Source organism: Vipera berus (genome assembly GCF_964194415.1).
Source record: "Vipera berus genome assembly, chromosome: 3".
In the NCBI taxonomy this organism is placed as follows: Eukaryota; Metazoa; Chordata; class Lepidosauria; order Squamata; family Viperidae; genus Vipera; species Vipera berus.
Genome location: NC_138204.1, coordinates 217,355,481 through 217,375,477, shown reverse-complemented (window position 1 = coordinate 217,375,477; position 19,997 = coordinate 217,355,481). Strand labels below are relative to the sequence as shown.

At 49.1% G+C, this 19,997-nt stretch overlaps 1 protein-coding gene and 1 long non-coding RNA gene across 10 annotated transcripts in view; one reads left to right on the top strand and one right to left on the bottom strand.

Moving 5' to 3' along the window:
* Positions 1-8,815, bottom strand: part of LOC308664832 (fucolectin-like) — an 11,522-nt gene extending 2,707 nt beyond the window's left edge. The window contains exons 1-6 of one of the 9 annotated variants that reach the window (XM_081322378.1): positions 8,603-8,665; positions 8,318-8,381; positions 6,972-7,073; positions 6,761-6,849; positions 5,449-5,740; positions 1,159-4,256 (exon numbers count right to left, since the gene is read on the bottom strand). In XM_081322378.1, the coding sequence (XP_081178504.1) occupies positions 4,115-4,256; positions 5,449-5,740; positions 6,761-6,848 (522 nt within the window). In that variant the 5' untranslated portion in view covers position 6,849; positions 6,972-7,073; positions 8,318-8,381; positions 8,603-8,665 and the 3' untranslated portion in view covers positions 1,159-4,114. Of the gene's footprint in view, positions 1-1,158; positions 4,257-5,448; positions 5,741-6,760; positions 6,850-6,971; positions 7,074-8,317; positions 8,536-8,602 lie in introns of those variants that run through there. The other 8 variants (XR_014025758.1, XR_014025759.1, XM_081322376.1 and 5 more) reach the window with 8 other exon arrangements.
* LOC308664835 lies at positions 940-19,997 on the top strand. The gene is made up of 3 exons (XR_014025763.1): positions 940-1,169; positions 8,286-8,522; positions 19,902-19,997. It is a non-coding gene; the product is annotated as an uncharacterized lncRNA (long non-coding RNA).

Sequence of the window (19,997 nt, the reverse complement as noted above, 5' to 3'; positions counted from 1 at the left end):
TGGACCCAAAGGGGGGTTGGAGGTATTTTCAAGGTTCTGCCATTCTCCCAGAGGACCATCAAGAGCATTCTTGAAATTGCTCCTCTGACTGTTTCTTCACCAGGCCTTTCTCACATGCTGAGACCGATCCCATTGAAAAATTCAAGGTGTGTGTGTGTGTGTGTGTGTTGTGTGTGTTATCGGCGTCTCTTTCTCCTCAGCCCACTTTCTCAGGCTATCTCATAATTTCACCTACCCCTCACCCAGGGGTTAGCTTTTCCTTCTTTCCCCGCTACTCACCTTCAACCTCTCGGGGATGACCAAAGGGCTGCTTGTCCTTCCTGGAAGGTGAACAACCACAGCTTCTTTCCACCAACAGGTGCTAGAGGAGAGCCCGGGACCCCCTTCCAGGCAGCCCTGGTTTTATCTCCTTTCTCCCAGGTAGGACTAACCTGACTCAGGATGTCCAAGCCAATCAGAAGAAGGCCAGACCAGAGGTTGACCTGAGTCCCCACTCAGGTGGAGCTTTAAGTTTGCTTTGCTACAAGATCCATCTCCAATCTAGCAAACGTGGTCTTCTCTTACGTATTTTATTGGCTCTCTCCCACAGTGGAAAACCACACACGGCTTTTTAGCAGGAAAGTCTGCATTCCCATACAACCCGTGACAAGCCCTCAGCAAACACTGAAGTGTCAGCACTGAATTTCACATTACAACAGCATCTTATCCATGGAATGGGGTAGTTTGCTCTGCTTTACAAGCACACCAAAAAGCAAACTCAAGTGTTGTGGTTTTTTTTAAAAAAAATCATGGCTGCATCAACTAAGCCAACTATTCATTGATTTTATTTTCTCCGTAATTATCTTTTGCACCCCCTTGTCTACATAAATCAATAAAAAAATGGTTACCATCTCTGTGGCTATTGGCTCTGTTGCAGATCCAAGGGTGAGGAGCAATGTTCTCCAACACGTTCTGGTCTCCTCCAGGACTCTCAAGAATTGGGCCCTTCCCACAGAGGACCCTCAAGGTCCTTGGACACCCTCCCCACTAATCATCTGCAGAGGATGCCGGGGGAAGCCACCCACAGCTACAGAGCTCCAGAGTAACTGGGACAAGCTCTACGCCAGCAATGTCCATGGAAGTGGGGACCCCCCATTCACATGAGACCGGGAGTGCGGTTCTGGCCTTAGGCATTGTCCTTAGGCATTGCAGTAGCTGAAAGGACCGGATTGCCTCCTTCCAATCCAGCATATCACTAGGATATAAGAAGAGAATATTTCCAAAATAAAGTAAAAAAAAAAGCTTCCTGGCAATAAAGGTGAACAACATTCAAGTGCCTTACTGAAGGAAACGTTGGGCTCCTGTTCATTGATATGTTCGAAAAGTAGCGCAAATGCCATCTTTGGAGGTGACCAACTGAAGAGGAGGTTGGACTTCATGGCCTCCAAGGGAAGCTTCAAAAGCACCAGGTAAGGTAGTCAAGAATGGCAGTTGGAGAATAATTTGACCCCCTCCTTCTTCTTTGTGGCAGCTCCTCAAATACTGGAATACTGCTATCATTTCTCCCCTGTTTCTTCTTTTCTTCACGTTGTGTGTCTTGTACGTTGTTGTATGTCTTGGCAGAAATGATCTCTCCCAAAAAGATGTACTCTCTGGGCAGAATGATTTCCAGAGCTTGGGGCAGGAACTTACCAGGATAGACTGCAGGATTACTTTTTCAGAGCTTTTACCTGTATGTAAGGAACAAAATGGAAAAGGCCACCGTATAGCGGAGTTCAACGTGTGGCTAAGGGGGTGGTGGAAAGGGCAAGGCTTTGGTTATATTAGCCACGATGTCTGCATGAAAACCTGTACAGAAGAGATGGTTTGCATCCATCAAAGAAAGGGACTGAGTTACTTGGCATTCAATTCACAGATTTTCTGAAGAAACATTTAAACTAAACAGTGGGGGACAGAGAGTTCATTGATACAGAACATTTCTGACCCCAGCAGTCTAAAACTAATAGGCTTATCAGTGCTTGTAACATTGTGTGGGTAAGAATAACAACCTTGCTGTCAAGGAAAATCAATCTTTTGATTGTGTGTGCCACAGCATGTGCACTAATCAAACAGGTGGTAAGGAAGTAGGGGAACTCAAGCGCAAAACAGATTATGTAGGAAGTAAACACAGGGTCAGTCAAAAAGGACTGCAATGTCTATACACCAAGACATAGAGTATGAGGAATTAAACAGGTTAAACTAGAAATTCAACTAAATGGGGGCAGACATGATATTGTTGTGATTACGGAAACTTGGTGGGATGAAACCCACAAATGGAACGAACAGCTAGAGTGATTTAAATTATTTAAAAGAAACAGACCAAATTAAAGTTATATAAGAATTAACTACATCTCTACAGAAATGTAGAGCACAACAATGATGAAAACTGAATGCATTTGGGTCAATATAAAAGGGGAAAAAATTGACATTGCCATAGGTGTATACTATACTGTAGGCCGCCCAACCAAACAGGGGAAATAGATGAACTCTTTCCTAGCCAGTTAACTAAGGTATGTAGGAAGCACATCACAATAGTAATGGGGGACTTTAATTACGCTGACATCAACTGGGAGACAAACTCTGCACCAAGTGGAAGATCAAACAGATTCCTGACAAACCTAGCAGACAACTTTGTCACCCAAAAAGTAGAGAAGGGAACTAGGGGATTAGCCATTTTGGATCTAATTCTCACTAACAGTGATGAAATGATAGAAGGGGTTGAAGCCACAGAACCTTGGGAGGAAGTGATCATGCAATATTGAAATTCAACATTATGGAAGCACAAGCAATAGAACACAGTCAAGCTAGAGTCTTGGACTTTAAGAGAGCTAATTTTAATAAACTTAGTCTTAGAGAGACCTTGGGAAGGATTGCATGGATGAGAATCCTAAAGGGGAAAACAACTCAGGAAGCTTGGGAACTTTTGAAAAGTGAGATAATAAAAGCCCAGTCCAGCACAATACCAATGAAGAAGAAAAATAACAGTTCTCAAAAGAAACCAGCATGGCTGCATAAACAACTCTCTGATAAATTGAAAGACAAAAAGGACAAATATTAAAAGTAGAAAGAAGGGCACATAACCAAGGCAGAATATCAGCAAATACCCCAAGCCTGCAAAGATGAAGTCAGGATAGCTAAGGCTCAGAATGAACCAAGGCTTGCAACAAAAGTCAAAAATAACAAAAAAAGTTTTTTTCAGCATGTAAAAAACAAGAAAAAAGTTAAGGAAATGATTGGTCCATTAGTGGGAGAAAGTGGCAAGAAGGTGACAAGCAACAGGGAGAAAGCAGAACTACTCAGCTCGTTTTTGCACACAGGGAAAAAACAGTCCAAGCTATCAAAAACAGTGCCATAAAAAACAGAACAGAAACGCAAGTTAAGATAGGCAAGAAAATGGTAAGTGAGCACCTGCCCAGCCTAGATGAGTTCAAATCACCAGGACCAGATGGATTACACCCCAAGGTTCTCAAGGAACTGGCAGACGTGATCTCAGAACCACTGAAGTATATTTTTCAAAGATCCTGGAGCACTGGGGAACTACCAGAGGACTGGAAGAGAGCTGATGTAGTTCCCATCTTCAAAAAAGGGGAAAAAATAGATCCAGGAAACTACAGACCTATCAGCCTGACCTTAATACCTGGGAAGATCTTGGAAAAGATACTCAAGCAACAAATCAGCGAACACCTAGAGGCAAACAAAGTTATCACTAAAAGCCAACATGGGTTTGTCAAAAACAGATCATCCCAGACAAATCTTATTGCATTCTTTGATCAGGTGACAAAATTAGTGGACCAGAGGAATGCTGTAGATATAATTTACTTGGACTTCAGTAAGGCATTTGATAAAGTAGACCACAACCTACTACTTGATAAGATAGAAAAATGTAGATGGTCAGATGATCTGAAAAGGGCACGGGGGAGTGATGGAGATCAGGGAACAGATCTCCCAAACAGACACAAAGGTCTCCCTTTTAATCAAAGAATGACCAGAGGAAACCCAGGAATGCATCTTAGGGGCCCATTTATTTGGATTTCTTTGGAGAGCAATTGGCATTTTGCAGGAGCTCTGATCTCCCCCAACGCGAGGCCTGGCTTCTCTACTGAGTGCCGTAGACCTCCACTTCACAGAGGGTCAAGGTGTCGTCCCTGGGTAAGTGGACACTGACGTAGCGGCCTTGGTGTCCGTCGCAGTAGATGGTGACAAGGGAGCCCGGGTTGTCGTTCTGGATAATGTCACAGCTGTGGGGCAAGAGAGGCCATGTTAGGAGAGCAGGACTCCTGGCCCCCACCTGCCAGTCACCCCACACTCTCCTTGAGAACCACAGCCCCCCCTTCTTGAATCTTCAAGGGCAGCCCCCTTTGAGCAGCAGTCCAGACCTCCCCTCCTCTGCTCCCCTGGGTGCTGGGCCCCCATTTTGCCCCTCATGTTCCATTAACTGAAAATATTAACCCAGTCGGACAAACTGCATGTTGTCCTCGACGTATGATCACAACTGAGCCGAAAATTTATGTTGCTAAGTGAGAAATGTTTTAAGTGAATTTTGCCCCATTTCACCATTTTCCTGCCACATTTGTTCAGTGAAATCTTGCAGTTGTTAAGTTAGTGACACAGTTGTTAAGTGAATCTGGCTTCCCCCATTGGGTTTGCTTGTCAGAAGGTCGCAAAAGGGGATCATGTGACTCCAGGACGCTGCGACCGTCATAAATGTGAGTCCGCTGTCAAGTGTCTGAATTTAATCACCTGACCTTGGAGATGCTGCCACGGTCATAAGTGTGAAAAATGGTCATGCATCACTTTTTTTCAGCATGGTTGTAACCTCAAACTACGTGAATTGTTCTAAGCCGAGGACTTAGGGGTGATTCTGAAAGGAATGGTTTTTTTTTTAAAAAAATCATTGATTGGTGTGATTCCTTTCTCGGGACCATCATTCCTGAATTTTTGGACAGCCCTAAAAATTGTCCAGGCAGTTCAAAAGAATATAGCAAGCCTAATCTCTCTAGAAGGAATCTGAACTACTGACAGTCAAAGCAAATTGGCGGCAGATAAGAATTCCAGGAGGGCTGGAATTGGATCTCTGGTGGGCATGAAGGGACTGCAGATTGATGATGCCTTTGGCCCCTCCCTCCCTCCCTCCCTCCCTCCAGCTCAGCCTACTCATCTCCTACAATTACCATCTTTTTTGTCTTTTGATCCTGCTCTGAAGAAGACTACAGTCTTTATCTAGGTCTACATGAATTTATCCAACCCCTTGGGGGAGCAAGGAGGGAGGCGATCTCACAAGCCGCACACTGATGGAGTCATGACATCTTGGCACCTCATACTCAACAGCACCCCAAATCCACCCACACTGGCTGTGGATTCTGTGTGTGGGAGGCCCCAAACACTGGGAAGTCCCAAACATTTGGCGACAGCTGCCTCAGAGCAACTTACAGATAATTGACCCTTCCATTGTCTTTCCGAGAGTCTCCTACGTGGATCTCAGCTTCATAGAGCCTTTGCCCACAGCAGTCCTTGCGGTTTTTCACCATCACTGCGTAGATTTTACGAGACTCTCCCAGATCCACCAACCACCAGGGGTTTCTTTCATGGTTGGTGTGGGTGCAGGAGCCTTTACTCCACTCCCCAATGCATTTCCCATCCACAGCTTTGTCTGGTGATCCATCGCTTGAAGTGGAGGACTGTTGGGCTGGCTTCTTCAAGGCCAGGTTTTTCCCCACTACATCTGCAGGAGAGAACGGAGGAGAAGGTGGTGGGAAGGAGAAGAAGAAGGGAAGGTGCAAAGCCACGAGGGCCCCTTTTTGTGGGGACTGTTGGGGCGGGGAGGCTTTGAAGGCTGAGAAATGGGTGGAGGGAAGTGAACAGAGTGCAATGCTCCATGTCTTTGCTATTGGGGGAGGATTCCCCTTGGTCCTCTTCTTCCTCCCTCCCCACTTGGCAGCAAATTGGCATGAGAAGAATTGGACATCCTCACAATAGATTCCATGAGACCTCAACTGAGTCACCATTTAGCAGGTTTTTATTCTGGCCAGTGAGATTTATCCCTGGGTGTAAATACGTTCGTAATGGGTGTGGGAGATTGCACCACTGGAGACCTCGTGGGTGATGGAATTATAGCCAGTGGGCAGACTCAGGAGAGCAAATATCCACTTGGCCTGAAGTGCTGTGGGCAATTACACCATTCCCCCCCACCCAGTTTACTGTCTATTGGCTTGGTCCTCTCCAGGGGACACCCAGCTGCTGTAAAGTGTAGGAGTAAGGGGTAGAAAAACAAAGAACACCCATCAAGGAGAACAGAATGCAAAGTGGACAGGTTTTTGGAAGACATAGAGATTGAGCTCCCATCTCACAGTGACCGCAGTTTCCACTGAAATTCAGAGTTCCCTTTGAGCAGGCCACTGTGCTATACATCTATGGAGATTCTCCATCATCCAGGTCATGGTTGGCACAAGGTGCTTTTTCAAAAGTTAACTGGACTTTCTTGTTTTTCCTTGAAGAGGTTTCTCTTCTCATCCCAGATGCTCCTTCAGTTCAAGAAGCTTCATGGATGAGAAGCAAAACTTCTTCACAGTTACCTTTGGAAAAAGCACCTTTGGGACAGCTATAATATCGGTTTGAGGCTGTTTGCTGATATCTGAAAGTGCTACAAGGAGAGTGGGAGAGGGCCAATGAGACTTTAAGACAGCCAGGACTTCACCTGTAATCACGTGCATGCAACACACAAAGGTCTTTAGATGGTTCTTACCTTTAGGTAGGGGTTTGCAACTCTGAGCTAGCGCAGGGCCGGCCAAGAGGGTCACGGCCAGCAGACACCCCAAGAAAAGGACCTTCATCCTGCAAGTGAGGGGGGTGGAGAGATCAGGAAAGGCATGGTAATGCCCCGTAGGGACCATGAGGAGCTGGCTGCCCCTGATCAGTCAGGACTGGCCATGGACCCAAAGGAGTGTTGGAGATACCTTCAAGGTTCTTCCATCCTCCCAGAGGACCATCAACCGTGTTCCTGGTAGATGGTCTCTACCTGTTTCCTCCACGGATCTTCCTCACAGACTGACATAAATCTTAATGTCCCAACAAAAAAAAGATCAGAACAGGTTTATTTGGCGTTTCTTTCTCATCTGCCCACTTTCCTAGCCCCACACAATATTTCGACCCATCCTTCCTTCAATTCTTGGCGACGACAACAGAGATGGATGTTCTTCCTGGAGGGTGAGCAATCACAGCTTCTTTCCACCAACAGGTCTTAATGCTTCAGGTGAGTCCTGGACCTCCTCCTGGCCAGCCCCAGAATTATCCCCTTCCTCGCAGGTAAGACTAGCCTGGCTCAGGAAGTCCAAGCCAATCAGAAGGAGGCCAGACCAGAGGTTGACCTGGGATCCGAATCAGGCGGACGTTCAGGTTTGCCACTCATACAAGATCTATCACCAATCCAGCAAACACGGTCTTCTCTCATGGATTGTCAGCCCCATGACCACCACCCATCTCAAAATGGGGTTGGCTCTCTCCCATAGTGAAAATCAGCACGTGGCTCTTTAGCAGGAAAGGCTGCATTCCCGCACAACACACGAGAAGCTCTCAGCAAACACTAAAATCAGCCCTGAATTTCGCAAGACCTCTGCGTCTAACGCATGGAATGGAGCCATAATTTCAGTGAGGCCATTTGCTGAGCTCCTCAAACAGACCAAAAGCAAACCCAAGTTGTTGTTTTTTTTTTTTTAAAAAAAGTCATGGCTGCATCAACTAAGCCAAGTCGTCATTGATTTTATTTTCTCCATAATTATCTTCTCCAACCCCACCTCCTCATCCACATAAATGAAAAAAAAACTGGCTATCCTCTCTGTGGCTATTGCCTCTGCTGGAGATCCAAGGGTGAGGAGCAATCTTCTCCAACAACTGAAAGACAGACACCCCCCAACTCCCTTGGAATATTGGATCCAGTCATGGTTCAGTTTTTAAGAAGAGATGGCACAGCCATTTGTCTGAAATGGTGTAGTGTCTCCTTCTTGTGCAGGGGGGTGGGACTAGAAAACCTCCAAGGTCCCTTCCAATTCTGTTATTCCTCCAGGACCCTCGAGAATTGGGCCCTTCCCATAGAGGACCCTCAAGATCCTTTTACATACACACATCCATCACCTGCAGAAGATGCCGGAGGAAGCCACCCACAGCTACAGAGTTTCAGAGTAACTGGGACAAGCCGTACGCCAGCAATGTCCATGCAAGTGGGGACCCCCCCCCCCATTCCTAGGAGACCGGGAGTGGAGTTCTGGCCTTAGGCATTGTCTCCACAGACTTTCTTTTAACTCACCTGGGGTCTGTCACTTGGACAACCAAATGAGCTTCCACAGCTGCTCCTCTACAAAGTGCGATTTCTGCAAGATATTCAAAAATTCTTCTGTACCAGATATTTTTAGCTCCTTTCTTAGTGAGGCAGCTCTTCCTTCAGAGGATTCAACCAGCCAATGGAAAGTGGCAGAGCTTCTGCTGAAGACCAGGGACCCAATCCAGACCAGGTTTCAAATTCCCACAAGAGGTGTCAGCAGTGGGGTGGGGGAAGGACATGTTACACAACCCGCAATCTACTGGATCTCACCTCTTCTTTCCACGTGTTAAGGGTCTCTTTTCTGCACAGGAACATCAGGGTTCTCCTTGGCAGACGCCAACTGATTATCCACATCAGAACATCACCATTGTCTCTGGGCAAACATCAACATGAATGTTGTTTTTGCAAGATGCAACCATGCTCACACTTCCAAAGTCAACACAATCTGCAGTAGCTGAAAGGACCGGATTGTTTCCTCCCAGGCATGCAAATCACTAGAAGGGAATAATTGCAAAATAAAGTCAGAAAAAAGCTTCCTGGCAATAAAGGTGAACAACACCGGAGTGCCTTACTGAAGGAAACGTTGGGCTCCTGTTGATTGATATGTTCGAAAAGTAGCCAAAGTAGCCATCTTTGGAGGTGACCAACTGGACAGGAAGTTGGACTTGATGGCCTCCAAGGGAAGCTTCAAAAGCACCAGCTAAGCGAAGGTCTCCTGCTTTCTGGGGACATGTTGAGTCTCCTGGTTTGTACGATGAAAGGACTGCTACGTACCTGGACAGGTACCGTGGGTGGTGAGAACTTCTCCCACCTCTGATGTCTATGCTCTTCCGGCATAAATTAGGTGTCCAGCTCAGCCCTTCTGCTCTACTGAGCCTCTGGGCTATCAGCCGCCTCTACCGCAAAGATCCTGCAGGAGAAGGGCAGTGTGGACAACCGTGGGATCTGGCAGGCCAAGACTCATGAACCACAAACACAGAGCTTTCTCAGTGTCCCTTCATAAAAGATACGGTGCCCTTGCTGACCTTAACAGGGATACTGAGGTGGCAGGTCAAGCTGGTCGTGATGACGAAGATAAATCAAATGAGCAGGGGATGGTGGTGCCAGACAAAGATTTTGGATAGGGGAAAGTGTGTATCGGGTGTTACACGTCAGTCCTGCAAGAAGAACAAGGCCTGCAAAAAGGGAAGCCACCTTCTGGCTGGTGGTTCAGTTGTAAGGAATGTCAATTTAGGAAAGGAGGAGGAGGTTTTGAAAGAGGTCAGGTGTCTGCCAGGTGCTACTTCCAGTAGGGACAAGAGGCATATTTTTAAGATAATCAAGAATGGCAGTAGAACTATGATGTTGATGCTATTAGAATAGAATAGAGCTGGAAGGGACCTTGGGGGTCTTCTAGTCCAGCACCCCACTCGAACAGGAGAACCTATACCATCTCAGACAGGTGACTGTCCAGTTTCTTCTTAAAAACCTCCAGGGATGGAGCGCCCACGATTTCTGGTGGCAAGCTGTTCCACTGGTAATTGTCCTCACTGTCAGGAAGTTTCTCCTTAATTCCAGGTTGCTTCTCTCTTTGGTGAGTTTCCAACCATTGTTTCCTGTCCTGCCCTCTGGTGCTCTGGTGAATAACGCGACTCCCTCTTCTTTGTGGCAGCTCCTCAAATACTGGAATACTGCTATCATTTCTCCCCTGTTTCTTCTTTTCTTCACGTTGTGTGTCTTGTACGTTGTTGTATGTCTTGGCAGAAATGATCTCTCCCAAAAAGATGTACTCTCTAGGCAGAATGATTTCCAGAGCTTGGGGCAGGAACTTACCAGGATAGACTGCAGGATTACTTTTTCAGAGCTTTAGAGCTCAAGTAGAAAAATAGGGACCACTGTGGTGGGAAGGTAACAGCGTTCTAGTCATGCCGGCCACATGACCACGGAGACGTCCTCGGACAAGTGCTGGCTCTTTGGCTTTGAAATGGAGATGAGCACCGGCCCCTAGAGTCGGAAACGACTAGCACGTGTGTGCAGGAGAACCTTTACAGGCCACCCAACCAGCCAGAAGAAACAGATAAACTCTTTGCCAACCAGTTAACAAATGCATGTAGGAAACACACCACAGTAGTAATAGGAGACTTCAACTATCCAGGTATCAACTGGAAGACAAACTCTGTAGCAAGCAGGAGATCAAACAGATTCCTAACCAACGTAGCTGACAATTTTGTCACCCAAAAGGTGGAGCTATACTGCACTTAATTTTGATTCTAGGCCTCTGGTTACACAACCAAGGATTGTATTCACTTTTTCGGCTGCTGCTGCACACTGCTGGCTCATGGTCAAGTGATCGTCCACTGGGACTCCAAGGTCCGTCTCACAGTTACTATTTTTGAGCCAGGTCTCACCTAATTTGTATTTATATCTTCGATTTTTTTCTGCCTAAGTGTAAGACTTTGCTTTTCTCCACATTGAAACTCATTTTGTTGGACAGGGCCCATTGTTCAAGTTTCTCAAGATCTTTTTGGATCCTGAGTTTGTCTTCTGGGATTTTGGCTATTCCTGCCAGTTTGGTGTCATCTGCAAATTCGATGACTTCCCCTTCTATTCCCTCAGACATTTTTTTTACTCACCTGGAGCCTGTCACTTGGTCAACCAAATGATCTTTCACAGCTGCTCTTCTTCAAACTGCAATTTCTGCAAAATACCAGATATTTTTAACTCCCTTCTAGTGGGATAACTCTTCCTTCAGAGGGCAGAATGATTTCCAGAGCTTGGGGCAGGAACTTACCAGGATAGACTGCAGGATTACTTTTTCAGAGCTTTTACCTGTATATAAGGAACAAAATGGAAAAGGCCACCGTATAGCGGAGTTCAACTTGTGGCTAAGGGGGTGGTGGAAAGGGCAAGGCTTTGGTTATATTAGCCACGATGTCTGCATGAAAATCTGTACAGAAGAGATGGTTTGCATCCATCAAAGAAAGGGACTGAGTTACTTGGCATTCAATTCACAGATTTTCTGAAGAAACATTTAAACTAAACAATGGGGGACAGAGAGTTCATTGATACAGAACATTTCTGACCCCAGCAGTCTAAAACTAATAGGCTTATCAGTGCTTGTAACATTGTGTGGGTAAGAATAACAACCTTGCTGTCAAGGAAAATCAGTCTTTTGATAGTGTGTGCCACAGCATGTGCACTAATCAAACAGGTGGTAAGGAAGTAGGGGAACTCAAGCGCAAAACAGATTATGTAGAAAGTAAACACAGGGTCAGTCAAAAAGGACTGCAATGTCTATACACCAAGACATAGAGTATGAGGAATAAACAGGGTAAACTAGAAATTCAACTAAATGAGGGCAGACATGATATTGTTGTGATTATGGAAATTTGGTGGGATGAAACCCACAAAAGGAACATTCTTTGACCGGGTGACAAAATTAGTGGACCAGAGGAATGCTGTGGATATAATTTACTTGGACTTCAGTAAGGCATTTGATAAAGTAGATCACAACCTACTACTTGATGAGGTAGAAAAATGTGGGTTAGACAGCATCACCACTCAGCGTGTGGTCCTCAATGGAACCGCATCTACATGGAAGGAAGTGTGTAGTGGGGTGCCCCAGGGCTCTGTTCTGGGCCCAGTGCTCTTCAACATCTTCATTAATGATTTGGATGAGGGGATAGATGGGGAACTCATCAAATTTGCAGACGACACCCAGCTAGCAGGAATAGCCAATACTCCAGAAGTTACAGGCTTAAGATACAGGAGGATCTGGACAGACTCGAACACTGGGCACTGTCTAACAAAATGAAATTCAATGGTGAAAAAAGTAAGGTTCTACATTTAGGCAGGAAAAATCAAATGCACAGGTATAGTATAGGTGGTACCTTGCTCAATAGTAGCAACTGTGAGAGGGATCTCGGAGTCTTAGTATAGAGGTCCTAGTCCATCCATCCATCCATCCTTCTACAGATACTGTTCTGAACCAGCCCTCTTCTAACAAACCCCTTATCAGAAAGAAGAGACTGGAGAGCGTCCAAGGCTAAAAGGCTTCTGCCAAGATTTAATTACGCAGTTAACAAAAACACTAGAGCTTGTCTTCTCAAGCGGAAAAGTTGCTTTCAGCAACCAGCCCCTCCCCAAACACTCCTTTTATAGAGAGCTCAGGGCGTGGTCTCCCTGTGCCTCCTCCCGAGGAGTCCCATAGCCTTTCTTTGTTTGTTCCTGCTCGACTGCCTCCTGCGTCGGGCGTCCTTGAACAGGGCCAGCTGTGGGTCATCATCCTCCGCACTCTCGGGCTCACGCAGCTGAGAAGAGGTCCCCGGCTGAGGACTCTGCAAAGCCTCCAAACCATCATCAGCCGGTTCGTCTCCCTCCTCCCCCTCATCTGAGTCCTCCGATACGTCGGAGCCGGCTGTCGGACCCACAGGCTGGCCCTGAGTCACAACACTATCCCGCACCGCAGGGCCCTTCCCCCGGGTCTGCCGATCCGGATGCGGTCGGGATGGGAACTGTTCGTGAAAAGCAGTCACCAACGCAGGGGCATGAACGGCGGTCGCGTCTTCCCATGTGAAGTCCTCCGGCCCGTACCCTTTCCACTCGATCAGGTACTGGAAGCGACCTTTCAGCCAGCGGGAATCCCTGATGCTGGCGACCTCGTACTCGGGGGTGCTGCCTCCATCACGAGTTCCTGATGGGGGAGGTTCCGCTTGGCGAAGTGGACAGGCCGGTTGTTCGGGGACCAACAAGGACCGATGGAAGACGGGGTGCACGCGCAGGGAACGTGGCAGAGTTAAACGATAGGCGACCGGATTGATGACGGCCTCGACTGGGAACGGTCCAAGGTAACGGTGGTCCAGCTTCCTCGCCGGCCGAGTGGATGGTAGGTTCCTGGTGGACAGCCAGACCCGATCCCCCACCGATAGTGGAGGCGTATCCCTTCTCGACCGATCGGCGAACCTCTTGTAGTCGGCCTTGGCCTTCTCCAGCTGCCGTCGCACCAACCGATGGATCGCCTGTAACTCCGTCATAAATTCGTTCGCTGCCGGCTCCGATGAGTCCACGGGAGAAAGGGGGAAAAACCGGGGGTGATAACCCACGTTGGCCAAGAACGGTGTCATCTGCGTGGAGGTGTGCTGCGAGTTGTTAAAGGCAAACTCGGCTATGGCCAAATAGTCCACCCAATTGTCCTGCTGCAGGTTAACGTAGCAGCGCAGATACTGCTCTAAGATGCCGATGACCTTCTCGGTACCCCCGTCGGTTTGTGGATGATGCGCGGACGAGAGGCAAACCTTAATGTCCAACGCCCGCATCAACTCCTGCCAGAAGCGGGCTGTAAACTGGGCCCCCCTATCGGAGACGACTCTATCGGGAAGGCCGTGCAGCCGGAACACCTGTTGGATGAACATGCGACTAGTGGCGCGAGCTGACGGTAAGCCGCGACAAGGGATGAAGTGCGCCATCTTGGTCAGCATGTCCACCACCACAAACACTGTCGTGAAGCCGGAGGATGGGGGTAGATCCGTCAGAAAGTCCATGGACACAGCCCCCCAGGGTCTCTTGGGTGTTGGCAAGGGCTGCAGTAAACCAGGCGGGGCCCCTGTCGCTGACTTGGCCTGCCTGCAAGGAATGCAGGAGGTGACATAAGACTGGACATCGTGTCGGACTCGGGGCCACCAAAAAGTACGGGAGACCAAGTTCAGAGTCTTGAACAGGCCAAAATGCCCCGCTGCCGGGTTATCATGACACTGGCTGAGGACGAGTCCCCTGAGTGGCCCTCCTGGAACATAGAGCCGGTCACGATAATACAGGAGTCCATCCGCGACCGACCAAGGCGAATCTGGCCCCACCTCTTCCTTCCGCTGAGCCACCCACGCCTCCTGCTGCTGCGCCTCCCGGATCCGAGCCCGTATATCCACCGGCTCCCGCACCGCAGCAAAAGACTCGACGGGGATCACTGTCCTGGGCGGAAGCTTGTCTTCTGCTCGGGTGTATTCGGGCTTTCTGGACAGAGCATCCGCTCTCTGGTTGTGCCCGCTTGGTATGTACCGCACCCGGAAGTCAAACCTCGCAAAGAAGAGGGACCACCGGATCTGGCGTTGATTCAAATTCCGAGCGGTCTGCAGGCTTTCCAGATTCTTGTGGTCCGTCCGGACCTCGATCTGATGCCGCGCCCCCTCCAGATGATGCCTCCAAGCCTCGAACGCCGCCTTGATGGCCAGCAGCTCCTTCTCCCAGATGGTATAGTTGCGCTCCGAGGGGTTCAATTTCCGAGAGTGATACGCGCAAGGGAAAAGGGTACCGCTGGGCGTCGTCGCCTGGAGTAACACGGCCCCAATGGCAATGTCGGAGGCGTCCGCCTCCACGACAAACGGCCATTGCGGGTCGGGATGTTTCAAGATGGGCTCCTTCATGAAGGCGTCCTTCAAAGCCTGGAACGCCTGTTGTTCGGGGGCGTTCCACTGGAACCGAGTCTTCTTCTGCAGGAGCCGGGTGAGGGGGGCTGTCAAGGCAGCAAAGCCAGGGATGAATGTCCGATAGTAGTTGGCAAATCCAAGGAGTCGCTGAACGTCCTTCACGCGACGCGGGGGTTGCCAACTCTGCAACGACTCGACTTTACTCGGCTCCATGGCGATGCCCTCAGGAGAAATGCGGTGACCCAAGAAATCAATGGTCACCTGGTAGAACTGGCACTTCTCCAACTTGGCAAACAGCCGATGTTCCCGGAGGCGCTGCAGGACCTGACGGAGATGCTGATGATGCGCTTCACGCGACGGGGAGTAAATCAGGATGTCGTCCAGGTAAATCACGACAAACTGGTCCAACAGATCCCGAAAGATGTCATTCATAAAATGCTGAAACACAGCGGGGGCGTTGGTCAAGCCAAACGGCATCACCGTGTACTCGAAATGTCCATAGCGAGTACCAAACGCCGTCTTCCACTCATCACCCGGCCGAACCCTGACGAGGTTGTAAGCTCCACGCAGGTCCAGTTTCGTGAAGATCTTAGCCTCCCGGAGTCAGTCCAAGAGCTCGGGGATGAGGGGCAGCGGGTAGCGGTTACGCACCGTGATGGCGTTGAGTTTCCGGTAGTCACAGCAAAGCCGTAACTCGCCCGACTTCTTTTTGACGAAGAGCACGGGCGCAGACACTGGCGAGGACGAGGGCTGGATGAAACCACGAGCCAAATTCTTTGTCAGGAAGTCCCGCAATGCAGCCAACTCGGGCTCCGACATGGAGTACAAACGCCCCACTGGGAGAGGCGCATCAGGGACTAGGTCAATGGAGCAGTCGTAGGGCCTGTGCGGGGGTAATTGGTCCGCCTCTGACTCGCTGAACACGTCAGCAAAGTCGGACAGTTCGGGAGGCAAGGAAACCCCTGGGGAACCCTCCACCTGGCCGGCACAGATATGGCGGGTGTGGTCCACGCACTGCAAACTTGGGAAGGTGACCAAGTTCTGAGACCAATAGATCTGTGGATCATGCGCCCGGAGCCACGCCAGTCCCAAAACCACGGGGAAGTGCAGATCCGAAGTGACGTAGAACTGAATGGCCTCCACATGGGTACTGATGGCCATACACACGGGTTGCGTGGCGGCCGTAATAGGCCCGGACAGGAGCACTCGACCATCGATGGTCTCCACAAGCATGGGCGGATCCACTGGACACTGGGGAACAGCCCATTTGGCCACAAAGGCCGAATCCATAAAGTTAGTGGTAGCCCCAGAGTCAATTAAGGCATGGACCGGAATCCCCTCTGGCTTGCCAGGAAGGATCAGACGTGCCTCCAGAATCAAATGCCGTGGAGGTTCACAGGCACCGTCGGAACGGCGTCGCTCGGCGTGGTCGTTGTGGGTCGCCCGATCTTTCACACCGTCTAGATCGGGCTCGGGCCGTTTCCCGACAGCAAAGCAGGGGACTTTCTCGGGGCAGGCTTGATCACTGACGCCCGCTGACGCTTCTTCGGGCAAGAAGCAGCCAAATGTCCAGGGTCCCCACAGTAAAAACACAACCCCCCCGATCGTCGTCTGTCCATTTCCGTCTCCGATAGACGGGACCTGGCGGCACCCAGCTCCATTGGCTCCTCCCTCTGGACTGGGGGCTCACGCACAACAGGAGCGGCAGGGGTCTGTGGGGTGGCACGGCGACTCTTTCGCTGCTGCAGCCGGGCATCGATCCGCAGACAAAGATGGATCAGCCCATTCAGGTCTGAGGGAATGTCCACGCGGGCCAGCTCATCCAACATCTCCTCCGACAAGCCATCCTGGAAGGCATCCACGAGCGCAGCCTCATTCCAGGCGGAATCCTGGCTAAGCAGCCGGAAATCGCTGATGTAGGCCTGTAGGGGGCGCTGACCCTGCCTCAAAGCTTTCAGGCGTCGGGTGGCCGTCTGCGCCTTAATTGGGTCCTCATACATGAGGCGCATATGGTCACAAAACCCCCCAAAGTTATCCAACAAAGGGCTAGGCTGTGCCAACAGAGGCGTGCCCCAACGAGCTGCATCTCCCGACAGAAGGCTCAACACGAAACCCACCTTATCTCGGTCAGTGGGGAAATCAGCTGCTCTCACGCTGATAAAAAGCTGGCATTGTCCCAGGAAGGCAGGAAACAGTTCTGGATTGCCAGCAAATTTATCCGGCATAGCTATCTGACATTTCCTCCTGGGTGGGGGTGCAGCATGTACCTGGGCTTGTAGTTGCCCCACTTGAGCTGCCAGCAAAGTGAGTTGCTGGGTGAGCTGAGCATTCTCGGCAAGAAGCTGCTCCATCGTAGTTGTAAGGGGTGGGAGGCTGAAAGCAAACTGTTCTGAACCAGCCCTCTTCTAACAAACCCCTTATCAGAAAGAAGAGACTGGAGAGCGTCCAAGGCTAAAAGGCTTCTGCCAAGATTTAATTACGCAGTTAACAAAAACACTAGAGCTTGTCTTCTCAAGCGGAAAAGTTGCTTTCAGCAACCAGCCCCTCCCCAAACACTCCTTTTATAGAGAGCTCAGGGCGTGGTCTCCCTGTGCCTCCTCCCGAGGAGTCCCATAGCCTTTCTTTGTTTGTTCCTGCTCGACTGCCTCCTGCGTCGGGCGTCCTTGAACAGGGCCAGCTGTGGGTCATCATCCTCCGCACTCTCGGGCTCACGCAGCTGAGAAGAGGTCCCCGGCTGAGGACTCTGCAAAGCCTCCAAACCATCATCAGCCGGTTCGTCTCCCTCCTCCCCCTCATCTGAGTCCTCCGATACGTCGGAGCCGGCTGTCGGACCCACAGGCTGGCCCTGAGTCACAACAGATACACACAATCATCTTCTTAAATGTAAAAGTCTGTAAGTTCAGTTCCCAGCAGAGGTTGGAACCTCAACAAATAATATCTGGCTCTCCATCGCTGAGGAGTCTCCAAAAGGACAAACTGGTTACACAGGGCCTCCTGGGGATCAATAGATCAGGTGATCTGAAAAGGGCACGGGGGAGTGATGGAGATCATGGAACGGATCTCCCAAACAGACACAAAGGCCTCCCTTTTAACCAAAGAATGACCAGAGAAACCCTGCTCTGAAGAAGGCTACAGTCTTTATCAAGGGCTGCATGAATTTCTCCAACCCGGTTTTGTCCAGGGGCCTGGGTGGCTGCCTTGGCCAGATCCGTCCATTGGAAACGGGCAGCTAATCCATTCCAATAAAGACATAAATAAAATCACAGATCCAACGAGAGAGGGGAAACCTGAGGAATTCTTTCATCCACAAATCTCTCTTTTGCTCCCTTATGCAACAGCTCCTCCAAATGCAACAAAGTGGTTTAGTCCACCTGTATTTGCCATTGTCTTCTCCTAATTTATTGCTTTAGTTCTAAGTCTTGCCCAAAACCCTTCGAAAGCCTCTTTTCCACTTCGAGAACATCTTTTGAAAAGTGCAGGGATCAGAACAAAATCCAAGCACTCAAACAAGTACAAAAACGTACTTGGAAACAGAGCGGCCCAACTCATCAGGGGGGGGGCTTTAAACTAAAACTGAGGGGGGGGAGGGTGACCAATCTCTAGAACCTCTAGAACCCAAAACCAATCAGAAATCCCAAGAAAACAAATCAAAGAATGAGGTAGGCAGTGATGGGGAAAAACAGAAAAACTCATGCAACAACGAGAAGACAGAGGAAACACCCCCACGGACAGGCATAAATGCTGACGTACAAATGCTCAAAGCTCAGGGAACAAGCAGGGCGAAGAGTACACGAGGGAGGGTATGACATAGCTGGCATAACAGAAACCTGGTGGGACGAAACCCATCGATGGAATGGACAGAGGGATGGATACAAATTGTTCAAAAGAGACAGGTCTACAAAAAGAGGAGGGGGAGTTGCACTATATGAAAGAGAACACTACATACGTATCTGCAGAAATGCACATGATCAAAAATAAAATCTCTCCAGAATGTATATGGGTCAATATAAAAGAAAAAAAAAGTGGCATTGCCATAGGCGTATATTACAGGCTGCAGGGACGCGGTGGCTCAGTGGGTTGGGACGCTGAGCTTGTCAATCAGATGGTCGGCAGTTTGGTGGGTCGAATCCCGAGTGCCGCGTAGCAGAGTGAGCGCCTGTTACTCGTCCCAGCTTCTGCCCACCTAGCAGTTCGAAAGCATGTAAAAATGCAAGTAGAAAAATAAGACCACTACGGTGGGAAGGTAACAGGGTTTCGTGCGCCCTTGGCGTCTAGTCATGCCGGCCACATGACCACGGAGATGTCCTCGGACAAGCGCTGGCTCTTCGGCTTTGAAATGGAGATGAGCACCGGCCCCTAGAGTCGGAAACGACTAGCACGTGTGTGCAGGAGAACCTTTACAGGCCACCCAACCAGCCAGAAGAAACAGATAAACTCTTTGCCAACCAGTTAACAAATGCATGTAGGAAACACACCACAGTAGTAATAGGAGACTTCAACTATCCAGGTATCAACTGGAAGACAAACTCTGTAGCAAGCAGGAGATCAAACAGATTCCTAACCAACGTAGCTGACAATTTTGTCACCCAAAAGGTGGAGCTATACTGCACTTAATTTTGATTCTAGGCCTCTGGTTACACAACCAAGGATTGTATTCACTTTTTCGGCTGCTGCTGCACACTGCTGGCTCATGGTCAAGTGATCGTCCACTGGGACTCCAAGGTCCGTCTCACAGTTACTATTTTTGAGCCAGGTCTCACCTAATTTGTATTTATATCTTCGATTTTTTTCTGCCTAAGTGTAAGACTTTGCTTTTCTCCACATTGAAACTCATTTTGTTGGACAGGGCCCATTGTTCAAGTTTCTCAAGATCTTTTTGGATCCTGAGTTTGTCTTCTGGGATTTTGGCTATTCCTGCCAGTTTGGTGTCATCTGCAAATTCGATGACTTCCCCTTCTATTCCCTCAGACATTTTTTTTACTCACCTGGAGCCTGTCACTTGGTCAACCAAATGATCTTTCACAGCTGCTCTTCTTCAAACTGCGATTTCTGCAAAATACCAGATATTTTTAACTCCCTTCTAGTGGGATAACTCTTCCTTCAGAGGATTCAACCAGCCAATGGAAATCAGCAGAGTTTCTGCTGAAGACCAGGGACCCAATCAAGACCAGGTTTCAAATTCCCCACAAAGGGTTTTCCCCTTACTCCTGGCTGTTGGTGGGAGGGGGGGAGGGCATGTTACACAACCCACAATCTACTGGATCTCA